The sequence below is a fragment of the Schistocerca serialis genome, chromosome 9 (assembly GCF_023864345.2).
Source record: "Schistocerca serialis cubense isolate TAMUIC-IGC-003099 chromosome 9, iqSchSeri2.2, whole genome shotgun sequence".
In the NCBI taxonomy this organism is placed as follows: domain Eukaryota; kingdom Metazoa; phylum Arthropoda; class Insecta; order Orthoptera; family Acrididae; genus Schistocerca; species Schistocerca serialis.
In genome coordinates this window covers 496,868,713-496,887,521 of record NC_064646.1, presented here as the reverse complement: position 1 = coordinate 496,887,521, position 18,809 = coordinate 496,868,713, and the positions used below count along the sequence as shown (strand labels likewise).

At 39.7% G+C, this 18,809-nt stretch overlaps 1 protein-coding gene across 1 annotated transcript in view; it reads right to left on the bottom strand.

Moving 5' to 3' along the window:
• LOC126418703 (serine/threonine-protein kinase SIK3) overlaps positions 1-18,809 on the bottom strand; it is a 496,441-nt gene that overhangs the window by 43,124 nt on the left and 434,508 nt on the right. Inside the window, 2 exon segments of the mRNA XM_050085601.1 lie at positions 8,648-8,847; positions 15,911-16,041. Coding sequence (XP_049941558.1) covers positions 8,648-8,847; positions 15,911-16,041 — 331 coding nt within the window.

Here is an 18,809-nt window from a genome sequence, read left to right as displayed (position 1 = left end):
GAAGTCAGGTTCACATGTAATTTACAATGTAGTGACATTACAAAATTACACTTTTTCTTTGTATCAATAGAAACTGAAATAATAAAGGAGTTAGTACTAACACGTAAATATGACTAAGCCACTCCCACACTGCTGTAGCTCAAAATATTTTTTTTTCAATCTAAAGGGTTAGGTTAAAAGGAGATTATCAGCTATGTTATGCGTACTGAGTACAGATAATAACTGATCACATAACAATTCACGGACTCAACTTGTAATTTATCTGATTAGTTTACAGGCATTTTATAAAAAATTTGAAACATTTGCAAAGAACAACTAAATAGCTTGATTTTGATCATAGCCAATAATGACTGAACATCTCTTGGTTCAAGTAGCAGTAACTACGCCATTCGTATTAAATTTTTAACTTACGAACATGTGCTTCAAAGGTTACAGCAACTGCAGGCACATTTGTGAACAAAAAAATAAGCAAGCAGGAGTACACACACACACACACACACACACACACACACACACACACGGTACTGGCAGGATGCACAATGCAGTTCAACAGGTGGGGTGGGTCGGGGTGGGGCTCGAGTCAGGTGGGGTTGGTAAAATGAAAGAGAGGCAGGAGGTAGGAAGAGGGGTTGGAGTGGGTGGTTAGCAGCTTGGAAGGAGACAGACAGTTTGTCAACTAGGAATGCCGGAGGGAGGGGAGGCAGATGCATGAGCTAGACATTTGGTGCACAGGTGTCAGAGCTGGTGAGAAGTGGCACAACTGGAAAGTGGTGGAGGATAGAGGAAGGGGAAGCTGCTAGGTGGAGGGCGCAGGGACAATGGGTTACTGTAAACTGGGAACAGGGAGGATGTGTTGCAAAGATAATTCCCATCTGTGTGTGAATGGAAGGATCCAGATAGTCTTGGCTGAGAAGCAGCCACTGAACTTGAGCACGTTGGGCTCAGCTGCATGTTGTGCTCAGTCCTATGTTGTGTTACTGGGTGGTCAACTTTGTTCTCGGCAATAGTTTGATGGTGGCCATTCATCCTGCTGGACAGCTCGTTGGTTATCACACTGACATGAAAAGCTGTGCAGTGTTTGCAGCAGAGATGGTACACGACATGGCTGCTTTCACAGGTGGTTCAACCTCTGACAAGGTAGGAAAAATCTGTGCTAACACTGGATAGGAAGTGCAGCGTGGGTGGACCGAGCAGGTTTTGCACCTGAGCCTTCTGCAGGGGAGGGAAGGATCTTGGGGAAATACTCTCCCAATCTCAACAAGAAAGAGGCCTGTTGTGCTTTGTGTCTCCAGTCAACTACAACCTTCCACACACCCACTGACCGTAGCATTCTTCTCGTGATTCAGTACCACCGAGGCCTGGAGTAATAGTCACATTCTGTGCCAGTGTTTCAATTACCTCTCATCGTGCCTTGAAATGAGGAATATCCTACATCCCCACCCTCCCTACCCCTCCAACAGTGGTATTCCTCTGTCCTCTGAAACTACACAATATCCTCGTCCATCCTTAGTCCAACACTTTTCCCAGCCCCTCATCTCATGACTCCTTTTTCTTTTGAATCGTCCTTCTAACACATTTGATGTGGCCCACCACGAATTCTCCTGTGCCAACTTCATCATTTCAGAGTACCACTTGCATCCTATGTCCTCAATCATTTGCTGAATATATTCAAATCTCTGTCTTCACTTCTGTTTTAACCCTCCATAGTTCCTTCTAGTACCTACAAAGTTACTCCATGATGCCTTAACACATGTCTACATCTACATCTACATCTACATCGATACTCCGCAAGCCACCCAACGGTGTGTGTCCTACCATCTGGTACAGTCTTCTAGTCAGTCTATCTTCCTTTCTTCACCAATTCTGCAGAGTACCTCCTTATTCCTTATCTTATCTGTCCACCTGATTTTCAACATTCTTCTGTAGCATCATACCTCAAACACATTGATTCTCTTCTGCTCCATTTTTCCCACTGTCAACAATTCACTGCTAAGGAATGTTCTCCAATCACACATTCTTAGAAATTTCTTCCTCAAATTTCATAACAGTTGTCTTCTCTTGGACAGGAATGCCCTCTTGGCCTGTGCTAGCCTGCTTTTTATGTCCTCCTTGCTTTGTCCATCACGGGTTACTTCGCTTCCAAGGTGACAGAATTCCTTAACTTTGTGTAATTTGTGACCACCAACCCTGATGTTAAGTTCCTCGCTATCCTTATTACTTTTGTCTTCTTCCGGTTTACTCTCACTCCATATTCTGTACTCATTAGACTGTTCGTTCCATTCAGTAGACCATGTCATTCTTTTTCACTTTCACTGAGGATAACAATGTCATCAGCAAATCTTATCATTCATATCTTTTCTTCTTGAATTTCAATCTCACTCTTGAACCTTTCTTTTATTTCCATAATTTCTTCTTTGAGGTATAGACTGAACATCAGAAGTGAAAGACTACATCCCTTCTTACACCCTTTTTAATCCAGGAACTTCTTTCTTGGTTTTAAATCTTGTTTTTCCCTCTTGGTTCTTGTACATATTGTATTCACCCATCTTTTACTGTAGTTTATTCCTATTTTTCTCAGAATTTTGATACCTTGCACTATTTCACTTATTCGAATGCTTTTTCTAGATCAACAAATCCTATTAACATATCTTCATTTTTCTTCAGTCTTGCTTCTATTATCAAGTGCAATGTCAGAACTGCCCCTAGTATCTTTACCTTCCCTAAAGCCAAACTTGTCGTCATCTAACAAATCCTCAGTTTTATTTTCTATATTATTCTTATCATCAGCTTGGATGTCTGAGATGTTATGCTGACTGTGTGATAGCTTTTGGGTCTATCTGCCCTTGCTATCTTCTGAATTGGACAGATATTTTTCTGAAAGTCAGATGGTATGTCACTAGCCTCACAGATTCTACACAACATCTTGAAAAGTTGTTTGGTTGTTTTCCTCAATGATTTTAGAAAATCTGATGGAATATTATCTACCCCTACTGCTACATTCGATGTCAAATCGTCTGGAGTTCTTTCAAATTCTGACTGTAGTACGGATCACCGAGTCTTCCTTATCAATTCCTGTTTCTTCTTCTATCATGTCCTCCCCTCATATAGGCCTTCAATGTACTCTTTCCACCGATCTGCTCATTCTTCTGTATTTAACAGTGGAATTCCCATTGCAGTCTTAATGTTACCACACTGGCGTTTAATTTCACCAAAAATTATTTTGATTTTTCTATATGCTAAGTTGATCCTTCAGACAATCATTTCTTTTTTGATTTCTTCACATTTTTCCTGCAGCCATTTCTCCTTGGCTGCCCTGTACTGCCCATTTATTTCATTCCTAGGTGATTTATACTGCTGAATTCCTGCCATTCTCAAAATATTTTTGTACTTCCTCCTTTTGTCAATCAACTGAAATATTTCTTCTGTTACCCACAGTTTCTTTGGAGTTATGTTCATTGTACATAGGTCTGATTGTGGAATATATGTGTGTGCAATTTTAAGGGATGTCTAGTCCTCTTCAAGTGAACTGCCAACCGTAATATTCCTCATTGCACATCTACACCTTAGTGAAAATCACGCATGTCTCATTCCTCAGTTCTTCAGTATCCCATTTTCTTCCACACTGATTCTGTATGAGTCTCCTTAACTTCCGTCTACTCTTCATCATTACTAAATTATGATCTCTGTCTGTATCTGCTCCAGGCTATGCCTTACAATCCAATATCTGATTTCAGAATCTGTGTCTAAACATGGTCTAATCCAGCTGGAAGCTTCCCATGTTTCTGGGCCTCTTCCCAGTATAACTCTCTCCCTTGTGGTTCTTGAAAAGAGTTTTTCATGTTACAATCTGAAATTTTTTGCAGAATTCCATAAGACTTTGTCCTCCGCCACGCCTAATGACTAACCCATATTCTCCCCTAACCCTTTCTACTATTCCTTCCCCCACATCTGCATTCCAACCCATCATGATTATAAGATTTTCATCTATATTTATAAACTGTATTACCCACTCAGTATCCTCATACACTTTATTTACCTCTTCATCTTTTGCTTGTAACATCAGCTTGCATACCAGAACTATTGTTGTCAACACTGGTTTGTTGTTAAATCTGATGAGAACAAACCTATCACTGAACAGTCCACAGTAGCTCACTCTCTGCCCTACTTTCCTACTCATAACAAATCCTATTACCATCATACCATTTTCTGATGCTGTTGTTATCACCCTATATCTGTCTGACCAGAAATGCTCATGTTCTTCCCAGTCCACTTCACTAACCACCACTGACTTTACATTTCCTTTTTCAGAGTTCCTAACTTTCCTACCACATCCAGAATTCTGACATTCCATGCTCCAACTTGTACAATGTTATCCTAAAGTTGGTTATTGCAACTTTTTCTCATGGACACCTCCTCCTTGGGTGTCCCCTCCTGGAGATTTGAATGAGAGATTAATCCAGAATCTTTTGCCAATGGGAAACTCATCAAGACATTTTTTCAATTAAAGGCCACATGTCCTGTGGATACACATTATGTGCCTTTAATGCAATGGTTTCCACTGCCTTCTGAATCCTCATTCCATTTATCATTGCTGATTCTTCAGCCTTTTCAGGATAGTTTCCCGCCCCAAGGACAAGAGTGTGTCTTGAACTTCTGTTCGCTCCTCCGATCTCTTTCATGAGATTGTCAGCAGAGTGAGGGTGTCTTCCTATGTTGGAAGTCTTCGGCCACCATTCTGAGTCAAAATTTAAGCAGTGGTTGGGTTCTAACACAGGTCTGAGGACGTTCTGATTACTAGTCAAAGACACTACCTCTAGACCACAGGTACTATTCCTGCAATAGAATTAGATGGAAGAAGAGTCCCGCACAACCTCTCACAGCCAGCTGCTACAGTCCTGTTACAGACATCTCCTATCCCATCAGAGACACAGATACCCATGAAAGCATCAACATGATTTATTCACTAAATCTGCAACCACTCTGTTCCGCTCTACGAGGACACGAGAACAAACAAGCTGTCTTTCTGCAAGAATGGCCATCATCAAAATGTGGCCGAGAGGCAGCTGGACCAACCAGTTGCTGAACGTGCTGCCCAACATAATGTACTTCACTTCAAAGCCTCCTTCACAGCCTGTGCCATGGATCCTTCCTACCAACATAGGCATTTCTGAGCTGGGCAAGTGGGAACTCTCCCTAAAACATATCCTTCAGTTTCGTGATCCATCTGGCTCAGACCTCAGCTAGTCCTTGTTGTGCACCCCCTTCCCTGCTCCAATTTTGATGCTACATATGCCTTCTATTCCACCAGCACACCTATTAACCTTGTCTCCCCTCTCCCCTCCCCATCCATCAGCACAGCCTCCATCTCTGCACCTAGCAGCCCTATCTTGTGCCCAACACATCCCTGCTTGCTCTCACAGCAACAATATATCTTCCCCCACCCCTACCCTCCCATCACTCCCCTCCCCCTTATCAATTCACCCTCACGTCAGACACAGACGTAGGTGCAGACTGCAGTCGAGCCCATGCGGCCTCAGACAAAATCTGTGTGTGTGTGTGTGTTTTTCTGCTTCTGAAAAAGGACTACTTCATCCAAAAGCTAAAGTTTTAACAGTGTTTTCATTGTGTGTGCCTGCAACTCAATGTCTGCTCTGTGTTGTTCGTAGCTACCTATCCTTTTCATTTGTTGTTACTCCACCATGGAAATCGAAACAAACTGGATTTCTCATGCAGTTGGAGATTTCCTCAGACTATCAAAAGTGTTAATTTCAGATACATATTTTCTGATTTTTGCTGCCTCAGGAAACAATTCTGATAGAAACTTTTGGTATAACCCTTGTATACATTTCTTCCTTTAGTTCCTGCTGTGTAGTCCGAACAAGACAGCCTGGGCAAAAGCACCACAGGCACAAAGATGTGAGCTGGTGCCAGTGCCATAAAGACTTGTCACCTGCACAACTTCCACCAGTGAAACAGGTGGCGCTGAGGATGAAGATATCAACAGTGGCTCAGCCAATTGCTGGCCAAGTACAATCAGCCAATGACCAGACAACAACAGACAGAAGCCTACTCGGAAGATAGAAGAGCAGTCTCTCACCCACTTGGTTACAGATCATTGTCCACAGCTGACGTTGACAGGGAATGTCACTTAGTGAACTCTTAGAAGTGAGCAGTTGTAAATTGCATTTACTATGCACTGTGAAGTCTACCTACAATTATTTGCACTTAGCCAGTCAGGGCCTTTTTTTGTGTTATATCACATACAGTGTTGCAGACTTCAATATTCAACTAGCCACAAAGATAAGTAAACCTTTTTAACTCATTTATGTGACTTTGTTACTAATTTGATGGAGTGTTGCAGAGCCTTCATTCTCCTAGTTGTTACCTGACCCTTTGGGCATAACTGTGAAATAGAGGCAGGGAGAAATTTTAGTGGTGTACAGCACCAGAAGCCATTTCACAAACTCACAAAGTCTGTCTACTCTAACAACTGTGGCGACTCGGCCTCCACAGCAGTAACAATGAGGCCTTTACAAAACTGGCGATGAGGGTTTACAAAAGTTCCTCTTTATCTGTAAGAATTTTCATATGATAAAAGTAATTATTTTCACATTTATAAATCTCAAAATTTGATGTTTGTTTTCTCTGTTCACAGGCCTATTGAGAACTCTGCCCTCCATCAAGATTACTGCTTGGCAAGACTGTGTTCTCTCTTCAGTATCTAGGTGACATCCTGCAGAGCTGACATATGTGTTACTAACAAATAAACAAATGGGAGACCATAGCCTAACAGAAAGTACTTAACAGCAGAAGTAATAAAGGATTCTGGCTACCCCCCCCCCCCCAAATTCCCTTAATGGTGCAGGTACAAGACTGTAACAAAAACGCTAATATAGAAAGTGTTTATTGTTCTGACTAAAAGTAAGTTGATTTTTCAGTTTTTTGAAGATGAGAAATAGCAACCATACTAATAAAATGGGTTTTTCATCTTTTATTGTCTTAATTCTGTTTAAACAAAAGACAATATCCACAAGTAGACAGTATTTCTAAGCATACAAGGTCTTACAAAAATCGTGGTATACAAAAATAAATCGTGGTATAGCAGTAGGAATTGTACATATATTGCTACTCACCACACAGAGAAAATGTTCAGTGACAGACAGGAATATTTAAAAGTAGACAGCTAGAAAATATCAGCATTTGGACGAAATCTTTCTTTTCCCAAGTGATACTTTAAATGTGTCTGTCCACTCAATGCCCCCTCTACATGGTGAATGTCAATCTACACAATTCATATTGTTATTCTATTCAAAATTGTCAATTATTTTGAAAACATGGTGTGGTTGCTAAGCATCTGACAAAAACAACACTAGCATGTTAACATACACACATAACTGGAGTGAAATAAATATTATGAATTACATATCACTGCTACCAACTAAAAGCAGGATTTGGAACAATAAAAGCATGTCTTGCTATTGAAATACAGTACAGCCGTGTAGCCAAGTCTGAAAACAAGCTAACAGCAATCAGTACCACAAGACTCGTAATCTGCGTGATTAGTGTTAGTTATCAAAGAACTAATTCTTCTGTATGATTCTGGCATAGGACAATAACAGAAAGTAACACACATTCAGTGACAGTTGGTGACTCTCATTAACATAACAAAAATCTCTTAAGCAAGCTGTTCCTGTGTAATCATGATAAAAAAAGCACCAACTGTGGAAGAAGGAAAACATACCTCATAAATAGTATGAAGGCTTTCACGGTTACATCCCGGAAGGTTTACCAGAAGATTACAGTCACTTAAAGGTAATGATGCCACAGAAATGAAATAGCCAGTTCACCTAAAATAGCACCAATGCAAATTTCGGCTTGATTAAAATCAGTTGATGAACCATAGTCTACAATAAAAATTTTAACAGCTGTACTCAACTGTTATAAATGGCTGATTGGACACCCAATGGAATGGTATGGTAAGCTTGTACTCTGAAATGTGGCTTGGAGCCAATCACCATCATGTGTGTGAGTGCCCATCTACCTGCTTTTGTGCGCGCGCGCCCACACACACACACACACACACACACACACACACACACACACACACACCTCCCAAGCATCTCACTCACTGGTATTGTGTATTGGGGTATTGACTCATAAGGAATCTCATAACTCCATCTATCTTACATATGATAACGGCAGTACCTTACTTTCTTTTCTCTCTCTGTAAACACAACAGCAAATTTCTGCCACACAACTATTCTACAACTGTAAGTCATGCTTCGAAGTGCTTGTGTTTAAGAATACAAATACACAACACACACATATTCAGGCAGAATTAACTTCTGTTTGCACACAGCTGCTGCCTGCCCCAGTAGTTGTAGAATGTGCTACCTCAATCCAATTTGTACCACAAGAGTGTATCTCTGACACTAGTGGACAAATATGCACTCTGGTTCCCAAAATTTAAGACAGTTTCATATCACACATTTTTCAGCAAAATTACAGCAAAACAAAAATGGTAAATGTTGGTGCATGCTACTACAGTGCAGAGCACAGTGTCAATTTACAATAGTAAATCAAATGGGCAACACAGTCCAGACAAAGAACAGCCACCAACTCTCAGCTGCTGGTACACGATACTGACCTGGGGGGCGCTCCGTGACCGTAGGGAGGCCAGTACGGCGCGTGCGCATCTTGCGCTGTGCCTCCTGCACCTCCTCGGAGCTCGCCATGGCCAGCGTGTGCCGCTTCGCCTTGCCGCGCCACTCCATGTACCTGTGGGCATCGCTGCACCTCAGCACACTAGCAGCTGCCTCCAGCTCGTGCTGCTGCCCGGCCGACCAGCTTCACGGGGACAGACAAGGTTTACACAGTTGGCAGGTGGTACAAGTGCAGTGCAGTGCAGTGCAGTGCATAACTGAGCTTTGGTTTGCTGTCCTCAGTAAATTGTGTGCAGTGCATAAACAACTTAGACAACTAAACAGAGCAATAATGCAAGCCACATTACACGAGACGGACAGTGCTCGACATCAGATACACGTACGCATCTATGTGCAGCTATGTTAATGTGTGTGTAAAACGTGTATCAGTAATTAACTACACTGCTGAGAATCAAAATACACATGTAAGGATTGTCAAATTCCACTTAATATCACTCACTGTATCAAAATATCTCATACAAAATTAATTTTTTGAGCATGTATAATAAACAGAAAAATTTTGCAATATATGTGATGTACAAACAAGCACTAATCCCTTCAAACAATTAGAAAATAAGAAGGAAGCCAACAGAAAAATTGCACAATAAGCAATGCAAACAACCTGTGGCAAGCGGAAGTGTTCGGTATTTGGCAGTACACGTTCACGACACTCGTGCAGCACCGCAGTAATGTCTGCTGCACCTGGCACTCCTTGAATGAAACTGGTGTCAAAATCCGACAATGCCTACATATAAAGCTAGTGCTCAGGCCTTGCAACAGTTTGAAATCTTGTCAAGGTCTGACTGGATATTTCTGAGGTCCCCTCTGTCCCAAATTATGTTCTGGCAGTGGAAAAATGTGTCATTATCTCAGTTAGTGTATTGTGTTTTGCCTGTGGAGAAATTCTCAGTCAGATCAGAAATAAAGCTATGTATCCCATGAGAACAAATCATTTTTATTTACTATTATAATAGTCCTAAGTCACTGTATATTATAACAAAAATTGATTGACATAATATTAATGTGCCTACACAGGACATTACAGGAATCACTTTTCTGAGAGCTATGAATAAGTTGCAGGCATAACCTCCTAAATGTTTCTTAACTCTTGGATTATTTAGAATCATTAATAACTGACACACACTACCAACTTTGCAGTTACAGCTAAAGATATCAAAACAAAGCATTAATTACAAAAAATAGGATAGATGGAACATAACATAAAAATAAATACATCAGTACATTTTGTAATGAGTGGTGATTTTAAAGGGAATGGCAGTCAACATTTATGACATGAAAATAAACAAAATTCTTCATCGGCAGCAAAGGCAAATATTTTCAAAAATATGTAAACATTTTTAATCTGGTGTGTTTAAGATTTGTGGAATTAATAAATGCTTCACTAGAATTAAACTTAAGTTACAGGATATTCAAACCACTCATATTAACATGAGATACATTAACTGTAACATTAGCTTGTAGAGGAAATGAACTTTTTAAACTGATCATTTGTTTAACAAATTATTTCTTATTACATAAAAAGTGAACTAAACATTTATCAGTTTCCCATTACAGCAAAATAAAGGGAGCTCCTTTTCAAAATTCTTTGTTTTTGTGATTCAATATTTTTTGAAAATTACTTAGTACTGCTCATACAGTGTCCTTTTTATCAAGAGACACAACAACCAGTCACATCCATTATTGCAAACTTAAACAATGATCAAAATTAGAGTTGATGACAGGGCCTTCATTGCCATATTCTCCATGCGACTCAACTGCTGTTAATAAGAAATTAAAATGAAAGCATTTACGTCACACTTGTTTAAAATTTCAAAGTAAGTTTGACTACAGAGAAGTGTCTGTATTTGACACTGGGAACTTTCTTCTCCTTCCACAGCCACTGTCTGTAGATGCTTTCACAGATTCAGATCCAAAACCGATTATCTGGGTGGTGGCAGTTGGTATGGGAAACTAGCACAGTGCCTATTACAGAGAAGACAACTTATGAAAGAAAAATTAGGAATAAAGAGGATGCTCTGGAGTCACATATCTCAAAATATACTGGTTATGCTCATCCAATAGAAGTTAGCAAAGCAATGCTTAAGGACAAAAATATGTACAGAACAGAACAGACATCCCCCTACGATCTGCCCACATTTACTCTTCTCATATTTCACTAGATTGTCTAAGGTGAATATCAGGAATGCTTCTTTAGAAAGGATGCAGCTGGTATCTCGCTCCAACCATGCAGTTCCCTCTCATAACACTGACCTCAATAGGACATTCAACCTTAATATTCCTCTACCCTTCTATGTGTTTTGTATTCTGATGAGGGGGCAGCTGAAAATTTAAGAAGCTGATGTTGTTTAAAACCTTTGTAGCTCATCCACACTCCAACCTAAATTAATAGAGATTTGTCTTTCATGGAGTAATGACTCCAATGCAAGAGAATAAACGTGCACCAACGGGGTAGAGGGTTTGGGAGTTGTACTCCAAAGTGTCAGGGTGTTCTGAACACAGGCAGCGACCACAGGTCAGAATGCTGCTCAGAGCACCAGAAGGAGGCACCAGACTCACTACCAAAACATGTGGTGTCAGCTTGACTAGAAACCAAAAAAATATATTGTCGAGAAAACATCAGATGTCAGATTCCTTCATTTTCTTATTTGTTAACTTCAAAGGCAAGTGAGTAAAGCAGATAACTCAGCCACATAAAACTGTATTAGGGAACACTTTGGCAAAAATTCAGTTCAAATAATTCTGAGTTTTCCGTGTTTTCATCTTTCTTTTCTTAATGTAAGGAAACCAACAAAATTTCACAAGAGACTTCACAAAGCTAATGTGTCAGATCTGTGTCGTGCTTGTTTCACATTTAGTACGGGATATGAGGATGCAGAAGGCAATGGAAACCACTGCATTAAAGACACGTAACGTGTATCCACAGGACATGTGGCCTGTAATTGAAGAAGTGTCATGATGATCTCTCCATTGGCAAAATATTCCGGAATAGTCCCCCATTCGGATCTCCGGGAGGGGAGAAAAATATTGAATAATCAACGAAAGGATAACGTTCTACGAGTCGGGGCATGGAATGTCAGAAACTTGAACATGGTAGGGAAACTAGAAAATCTGAAAAGGGAACTGCAAAGGCTCAATCTAGATATAGTAGGGGTCAGTGAAGTGAAATGGAAGGAAGACAAGGATTTCTGGTCAGATGAGTATCAGGTAATATCAACAGCAGCAGAAAATGGTATAACAGGTGTAGGATTCGTTATGAATAGGAAGGTAGGGCAGAGGGTGTGTTACTGTGAACAGTTCAGTGACAGGGTTGTTCTAATCAGAATCGACAGCAGACCAACACCGACAACGATAGTTCAGGTATACATGCCAAAGTCGCAAGCTGAAGATGAACAGATAGAGAAAGTGTATGAGGATATTGAAAGGGTAATGCAGTATGTAAAGGGGGACGAAAATCTAATAGTCATGGGAGACTGGAATGCAGTTGTAGGTGAAGGAGTAGAAGAAAAGGTTACAGGAGAATATGGGCTTGGGACGAGGAATGAAAGAGGAGAAAGACTAATTGAGTTCTGTAACAAGTTTCAGCTAGTAATAGCGAATACCCTGTTCAAGAATCACAAGAGGAGGAGGTATACTTGGAAAAGGCCAGGAGATACGGGAAGATTTCAATTAGATTACATCACGGTCAGACAGAGATTCCGAAATCAGATACTGGACTGTAAGGCATACCCAGGAGCAGATATAGACTCAGATCACAATATAGTAATGATGAAGAGTAGGCTGAAGTTCAAGACATTAGTCAGGAAGAATCAATACGCAAAGGAGTGGGACACAGAAGTACTAAGGAATGACGAGATACATTTGAAGTTCTCTAACGCTATAGATACAGCAATAAGGAATAGTGCAGTAGGCAGTACAGTTGAAGAGGAAAGGACTTCTCTAAAAAGTGCCATCACAGAAGTTGGGAAGGAAAACATAGGTACAAAGAAGGTAGCTGCGAAGAAACCATGGGTAACAGAAGAAATACTTCAGTTGATTGATGAAAGGAGGAAGTACAAACATGTTCCGGGAAAATCAGGAATACAGAAATACAAGTCGGTGAGGAATGAAATAAATAGGAATTGCAGGGAAGCTAAGACGAAATGGCAGCAGGAAAAGTGTGAAGACATCGAAAAAGAGATGATTGTCAGAAGGACAGACTCAGCATACAGGAAAGTCAAAAAAACAACCTTTGGTGACATTAAAAGCAACGGTGGTAACATTAAGAGTGCAACGGGAATTCCACTGTTAAATGCAGAGGAGAGAGCAGATAGGTGGAAAGAATACATTGAAAGCCTCTATGAGGGTGAAGATTTGTCTGATGTGATAGAAGAAGAAACAGGAGTTGATTTAGAAAAGATAGGGGATCCAGTATTAGAATCGGAATTTAAAAGAGCTTTGGAGGACTTTTTTTAACGGTCAAATAAGGCAGAAGGGATAGATAACATTCCATCAGAATTTCTAAAATCATTGGGGGAAGTGGCAACAAAACGACTATTCACGTTGGTGTGTAGAATATATCAGTCTGGCGACATACCATCTGACTTTCGGAAAAGCATCTTCCACACAATTCCGAAGATGGCGAGAGCTGACAAGTGCGAGAATTATCACACAATCAGCTTAACAGCTCATGCATCGAAGCTGCTTACAAGAATAATATACAGAAGAATGGAAAAGAAAATTGAGAATGCGCTAGGTGATGATCAGTTTTGCTTTAGGAAAAGTAAAGGTACGAGAGAGGCAATTCTGATGTTACGGCTAATAATGGAAGCAAGGCTAAAGAAAAATCAAGACACTTTCATAGGATTTGTCGACCTGGAAAAAGCATTCGACAATATAAAATGGTGCAAGCTGTTCAAGATTCTGAAAAAAGTAGGGGTAAGCTATAGGGAGAGATGGGTCATATACAATATGTACAACAACCAAGAGGGAATAATAAGAGTGGACGATCAAGAACGAAGTGCTCGTATTAAGAAGGGTGTAAGACAAGGCTGTAGCCTTTCGCCCTTACTCTTCAATCTGTACATCGAGGAAGCAATGGTGGAAATAAAAGAAAGGTTCAGGAGTGGAATTAAAATACAAGGTGAAAGAATATCAATGATACGATTCGCTGATGACATTGCTATCCTGACTGTGAGTGAAGAAGAATTAAATGATCTGCTGAACGGAATGAAGAGTCTAATGAGTACACAGTATGGTTTGAGAGTAAATCGGAGAAAGACATAGGTAATGAGAAGTAGTAGCAATGAGAACAGCGAGAAACTTAACATCAGGATTGATGGTCACGAAGTCAATGAAGTTAAGGAATTCTGCTACCTAGGCAGTAAAATAACCAATGATGGACGGAGCAAGGAGGACATCAAAAGCAGACTCGCTATGGCAAAAAAGGCATTTCTGGCCAAGAGAAGTCTACTAATATCAAATACCGGCCTTAATTTGAAGAAGAAATTTCTGAGGCTGTACGTCTGGAGTACAGCATTGTATGGTAGTGAAACATGGACTTTGGGAAAACCGTAACAGAAGAGAATCAAAGCATTTGAGATGTGGTGCTATAGACGAATGTTGAAAATTAGGTGGACTGATAAGGTAAGGAATGAGGAGGTTCTACGCAGAATCGGAGAGGAAAGGAATATGTGGAAAACACTGATAAGGAGAAGGGACAGGATGATAGGACATCTGCTAAGACATGAGGGAATGACTTCCATGGTACTAGAGGGAGCTGTAGAGGGCAAAAATTGTAGAGGAAGACAGAGATTGGAATACGTCAAGCAAATAATTGAGGACGTACATTGCAAGTGCCACTCTGAGATGAAGAGGTTAGCACAGGAAAGGAATTCGTGGTGGGCCACATCAAACCAGTCAGTAGACTGATGACAAAAAAAAAGGGATATTTGCATCACAAATACGGCATTTAATCACATGCCATATTTCCTACTAATGTGTCAGATCCGTGTCCTGCTTGTTTCACATTTAGTAGGGGATACTTGGAAATATGGAATATTTGCAAATATTGGCATTATATGGGCCATTCACAAATATTTGCATCACAAACATGGCATTTAATCACATGCAAATTTTCTAACTGATATACTTGATAATGAAATGTAGTCAAATTAAGTCTGGTGATGCTGAGGGAATTAGATTAGGAAATGAGACACTTAAAGTAGTAAAGGAGTTTTGCTATTTGGGGAGCAAAATAACTGATGATGGTCGAAGTAGAGAGGATATCAAATGTAGACTGGCAATGGCGAGGAAAGCATTTCTGAAGAAGAGAAATTTGTTAATATCAAGTATTGATTTAAGTGTCAGGGAGTCATTTCTGAAAGTATTTGTATGGAGCGTAGCCATGTATGGAAGTGAAACATGGAGATAACTAGTTTGGACAAGAAGAGAATAGAAGCTTTCGAAATGTGGTGCTACAGAAGAATGCTGAAGATTAGATGGGTAGATCATATAACTAATGAGGAGGTATTGAATAGGATTGGGGAGAAGAGAAGTTTGTGGCACAACTTAACTAGAAGAAGGGATCGGTTGGTAGGACATGTTCTGAGGCATCAAGGGATCACCAATTTAGTATTGGAGGGCAGCGTGGAGGGTGAAAATCGTAGAGGGAGACCAAGAGATGAATACACTAAGCAGATTCAGAAGGATGTAGGTTGCAGTAGGTACTGGGAGATGAAGCAGCTTGCACAGGATAGAGTAGCATGGAGAGCTGCATCAAACCAGTCTCAGGACTGAAGACCACAACAACAACAACATACTTGATTATTTGGTGAGAGGCTAATATTCATTTCTGTCAACTCCTCAGGCAGTTGCAAGCACTCAGGACTGAAGACCACAACAACAACAACATACTTGATTATTTGGTGAGAGGCTAATACTGTTACATCCACACCTTTTTAGCTGTTCCATACTAAACTTTGTATGCACTGTCAATTTATAAACCTTTCAGGTTTCCATAAATGCTTGTATTCTTATCACTGAAAATATGAGCAAAGCTCAGGAGATGAAAAACAAGCACACACACACACACACACACACACACACACACACACACACACACACACACACACACACACACATGGAGGGAGGGACATAGTAATTCACAGTGCAGAGTATTTTCCCCGACAACAACAGTAACAACAACTGACCTCGCCACATCATGTGCGTCAGGCAGGTCCTCAGTGGGAAGACTGTCCGACATATGGATGCCCTCCGGGCTGCCATTAGCAGCAGCAATGGGCTGTGAACGCTGGGAGAGAGTAGGACTTCCTGGCTGCAGCTGAAACAGAAATGTATTATGGAGTTGCAAAATTTAAAAGGCAGATGCATAACTGGAACATTACTTCCTATTAAACATTAATTATCAAGCAGCACAGTTTTTATGGAAAGCATCAGCAAATATTAACACCATTCTGAAATGAACAAAATGTGTCAGATCCACTGTCCCAGCTCCTTCCCTCAAAGTCAGTGCCCATGGAAGGCATTGAAATAAACCATTATGGGTTAACTGAAGGGCTAACCTCAAGTTGCATTGAGTCTGCTGGAAACTGAAACAAAAGATGTCATCTTCATAAATTCTGATGACAGAATTACATAAAATTAGTATGATTTGACAAGAGCACTCAAAATTGCATATTTACTGCCAGAAAATTTCTTGGCATGTGCGATTTTATAATGACTTTAAAACAATATTCTTAGCACTAAAAAGTTGAACAAAGCTCAGGTGAGTAAGCAGATTTATGAACATGGCAGCTAGGGTAAAAATTTAAGCACATGCGGAAAAAAAAGAGAGGGGAACTGAATGTGCTAAAATGTCTGCACAATAGTTCAACACTAATGTGAAAGTGCACAAATGTGAAGCGCTATAGCAGCAAGGAAAAAGTTCAAAATCAAAAACACTGTGAAAGTAACTTAAGTTTTCCGCACAAAAACGTCTTTCAAGTACTTTCGACCACAGGGTCTGGGTCTGTAGTACGCAGTTCTCACAAACCATATAAAAAGAAAAGGGACTGTGTGAACAAGGGAGGACAAGAACATTTATTGGTACAATAAACAAGAAATCAAGCACAAATGTGGTCAATGCAAATTCGCTGACCGAAAGTTGTGCTGAAGTGTTTAGTACAACAATATAAAATGATTTCCAAACTATGAACTGAAACAGTGGTAAACTTTTTGATCTTTCAGACAGCCTTAGTCGTGAACTTGCAAATAAACTAAAACGAAAAAAGACTAATACAAATTCATGTGAAATAGTGAAACCAGAAGATGACTGCATCTGCAGAGTTGAAAAATCTACACAAAAAAAGACTTTGTTGTGCTTCTGGAAGGCTCAAATGACATCTACAAAAATGAAATGGCGAGTGTTACATGTGATCTTAAACAGTGTCTGAAAAAACTCACACGCACAAATGTCGTGATCGTGAATATTCCACATCACCATGATCTTCCGAGGCAGTTGTGTGTTCAAACAACATAATATTTATTTTCTAGGTCATTTTTAGTTTGACTTTCAAGCAGAATAATGGTACCATAAGCAAAAAGAGTAAATTTACACTCTGTGTCTGTACAAAGTGGGAGATCATTGATGAAGATAAGAAAAAACCAAGGTCCCAAAATGGACCCTTGAGGCACTCCACACTTTAATGTGCCCCAATCAGATGAGAAAGCACTGTCATCAACACCATTAATTATCACCTTCTGTTTTCTGTTTTGCACATATGATTCAATCCACCTACCAATGCTACCTCTCAAGCCATAAGAATTAGCCTTCTGTAAGTGAATGTTGTGGTCTACACAGTCAAAGGCCTTTGAAAAGTCACAGAAGATTCCAATAGATGACATTTTATTATTTACTAACTCTAAAATTTCATTTGTGAGAGAAGAATAGCCTGCTCAGTTGATCTACCTTTCTGGAAACCAAACTGGTTTCTGTTGAGTATGCTGTGGATCTTAAACATTAGTTTCTCCAACGCTTTTGAGAAACTACTTAGTAGTGATACTGGATGATAGATAAATTGGTTTTGTCACCCTTCTTGAAAAGTGGTTTCACAATTGCAAGCTTTAATCTCTCTGGGACAGCACCTTGCTGCATAGACTCCTTAAAAATGTGACACAGGACTTGACATATGTGGTCACTACAATGCTTTACAATTTTAAGTGAAATGTTGTCAAAATCTGTGTAATTTTTATTTTTTAAGGCCTTGATGGTATTTTTAACTTCAGTAATAGTGACAGGGGCCATACAAATTGAGTCATATGTGTAGGGACTAGCTCTTTGTAATAAACGCATAGCAGCATTTAAGCAGTTAAGAAGTGATTGTTTAATATGTTGGATAACGTTACAGGATTCTGAATAATCTCATCATTACATCTTAACTCTATGGTATTAACATTCTTGTTACTCTTGCCACACTCTCTCTTTACAACATTCCAAACTGTTTTTATTTTGTTCTTGTATTTATCAATTTCAGACTTAATATACAAGCTCCTGGATTTGTTTATCACCCTTTTTAAAATTTTACAATATAGTTTATAATGAGACCTTTCAAGTGGATCATTTGATACTCTTAGTGAGGCATGTAGCTCCCTCTTATTCCTACAAGAAATTTTAATACCTTCAGTAATCCAAGGCTTACTGGAGGAAACCTCATTTTTCTTTCTGACAGTTTTTTTTTAGAAAAGCCATTTCAAATATAGAAGTAAATTCATTTAAAAAAGGTTAAATTTAACATTAACATCTGATGTACTATACACTGGGTCCCAATCCATTTGTGCCAAATGGTAATTAAAGGCAGACATAGTTTCGGTGTTTATATGTCTATAGGACCTATAGGTGTGGGAGACTTTGTTGCACAGACTAATGTTATTGATTTTAACAAGCTGTCCATCATGGTCGGACAGGCCATAAATTACTTTGCTTGCACTAGCACTGTTGACTCTACTCTTTTCAATGAAAATATTATCTAAAAGGCTCTCACACTTTTGTGTAACTCTAGTGGGCCAATTGACCATAGCAGCCAATTAGTAAGAATTCATTAAATGGTCTAG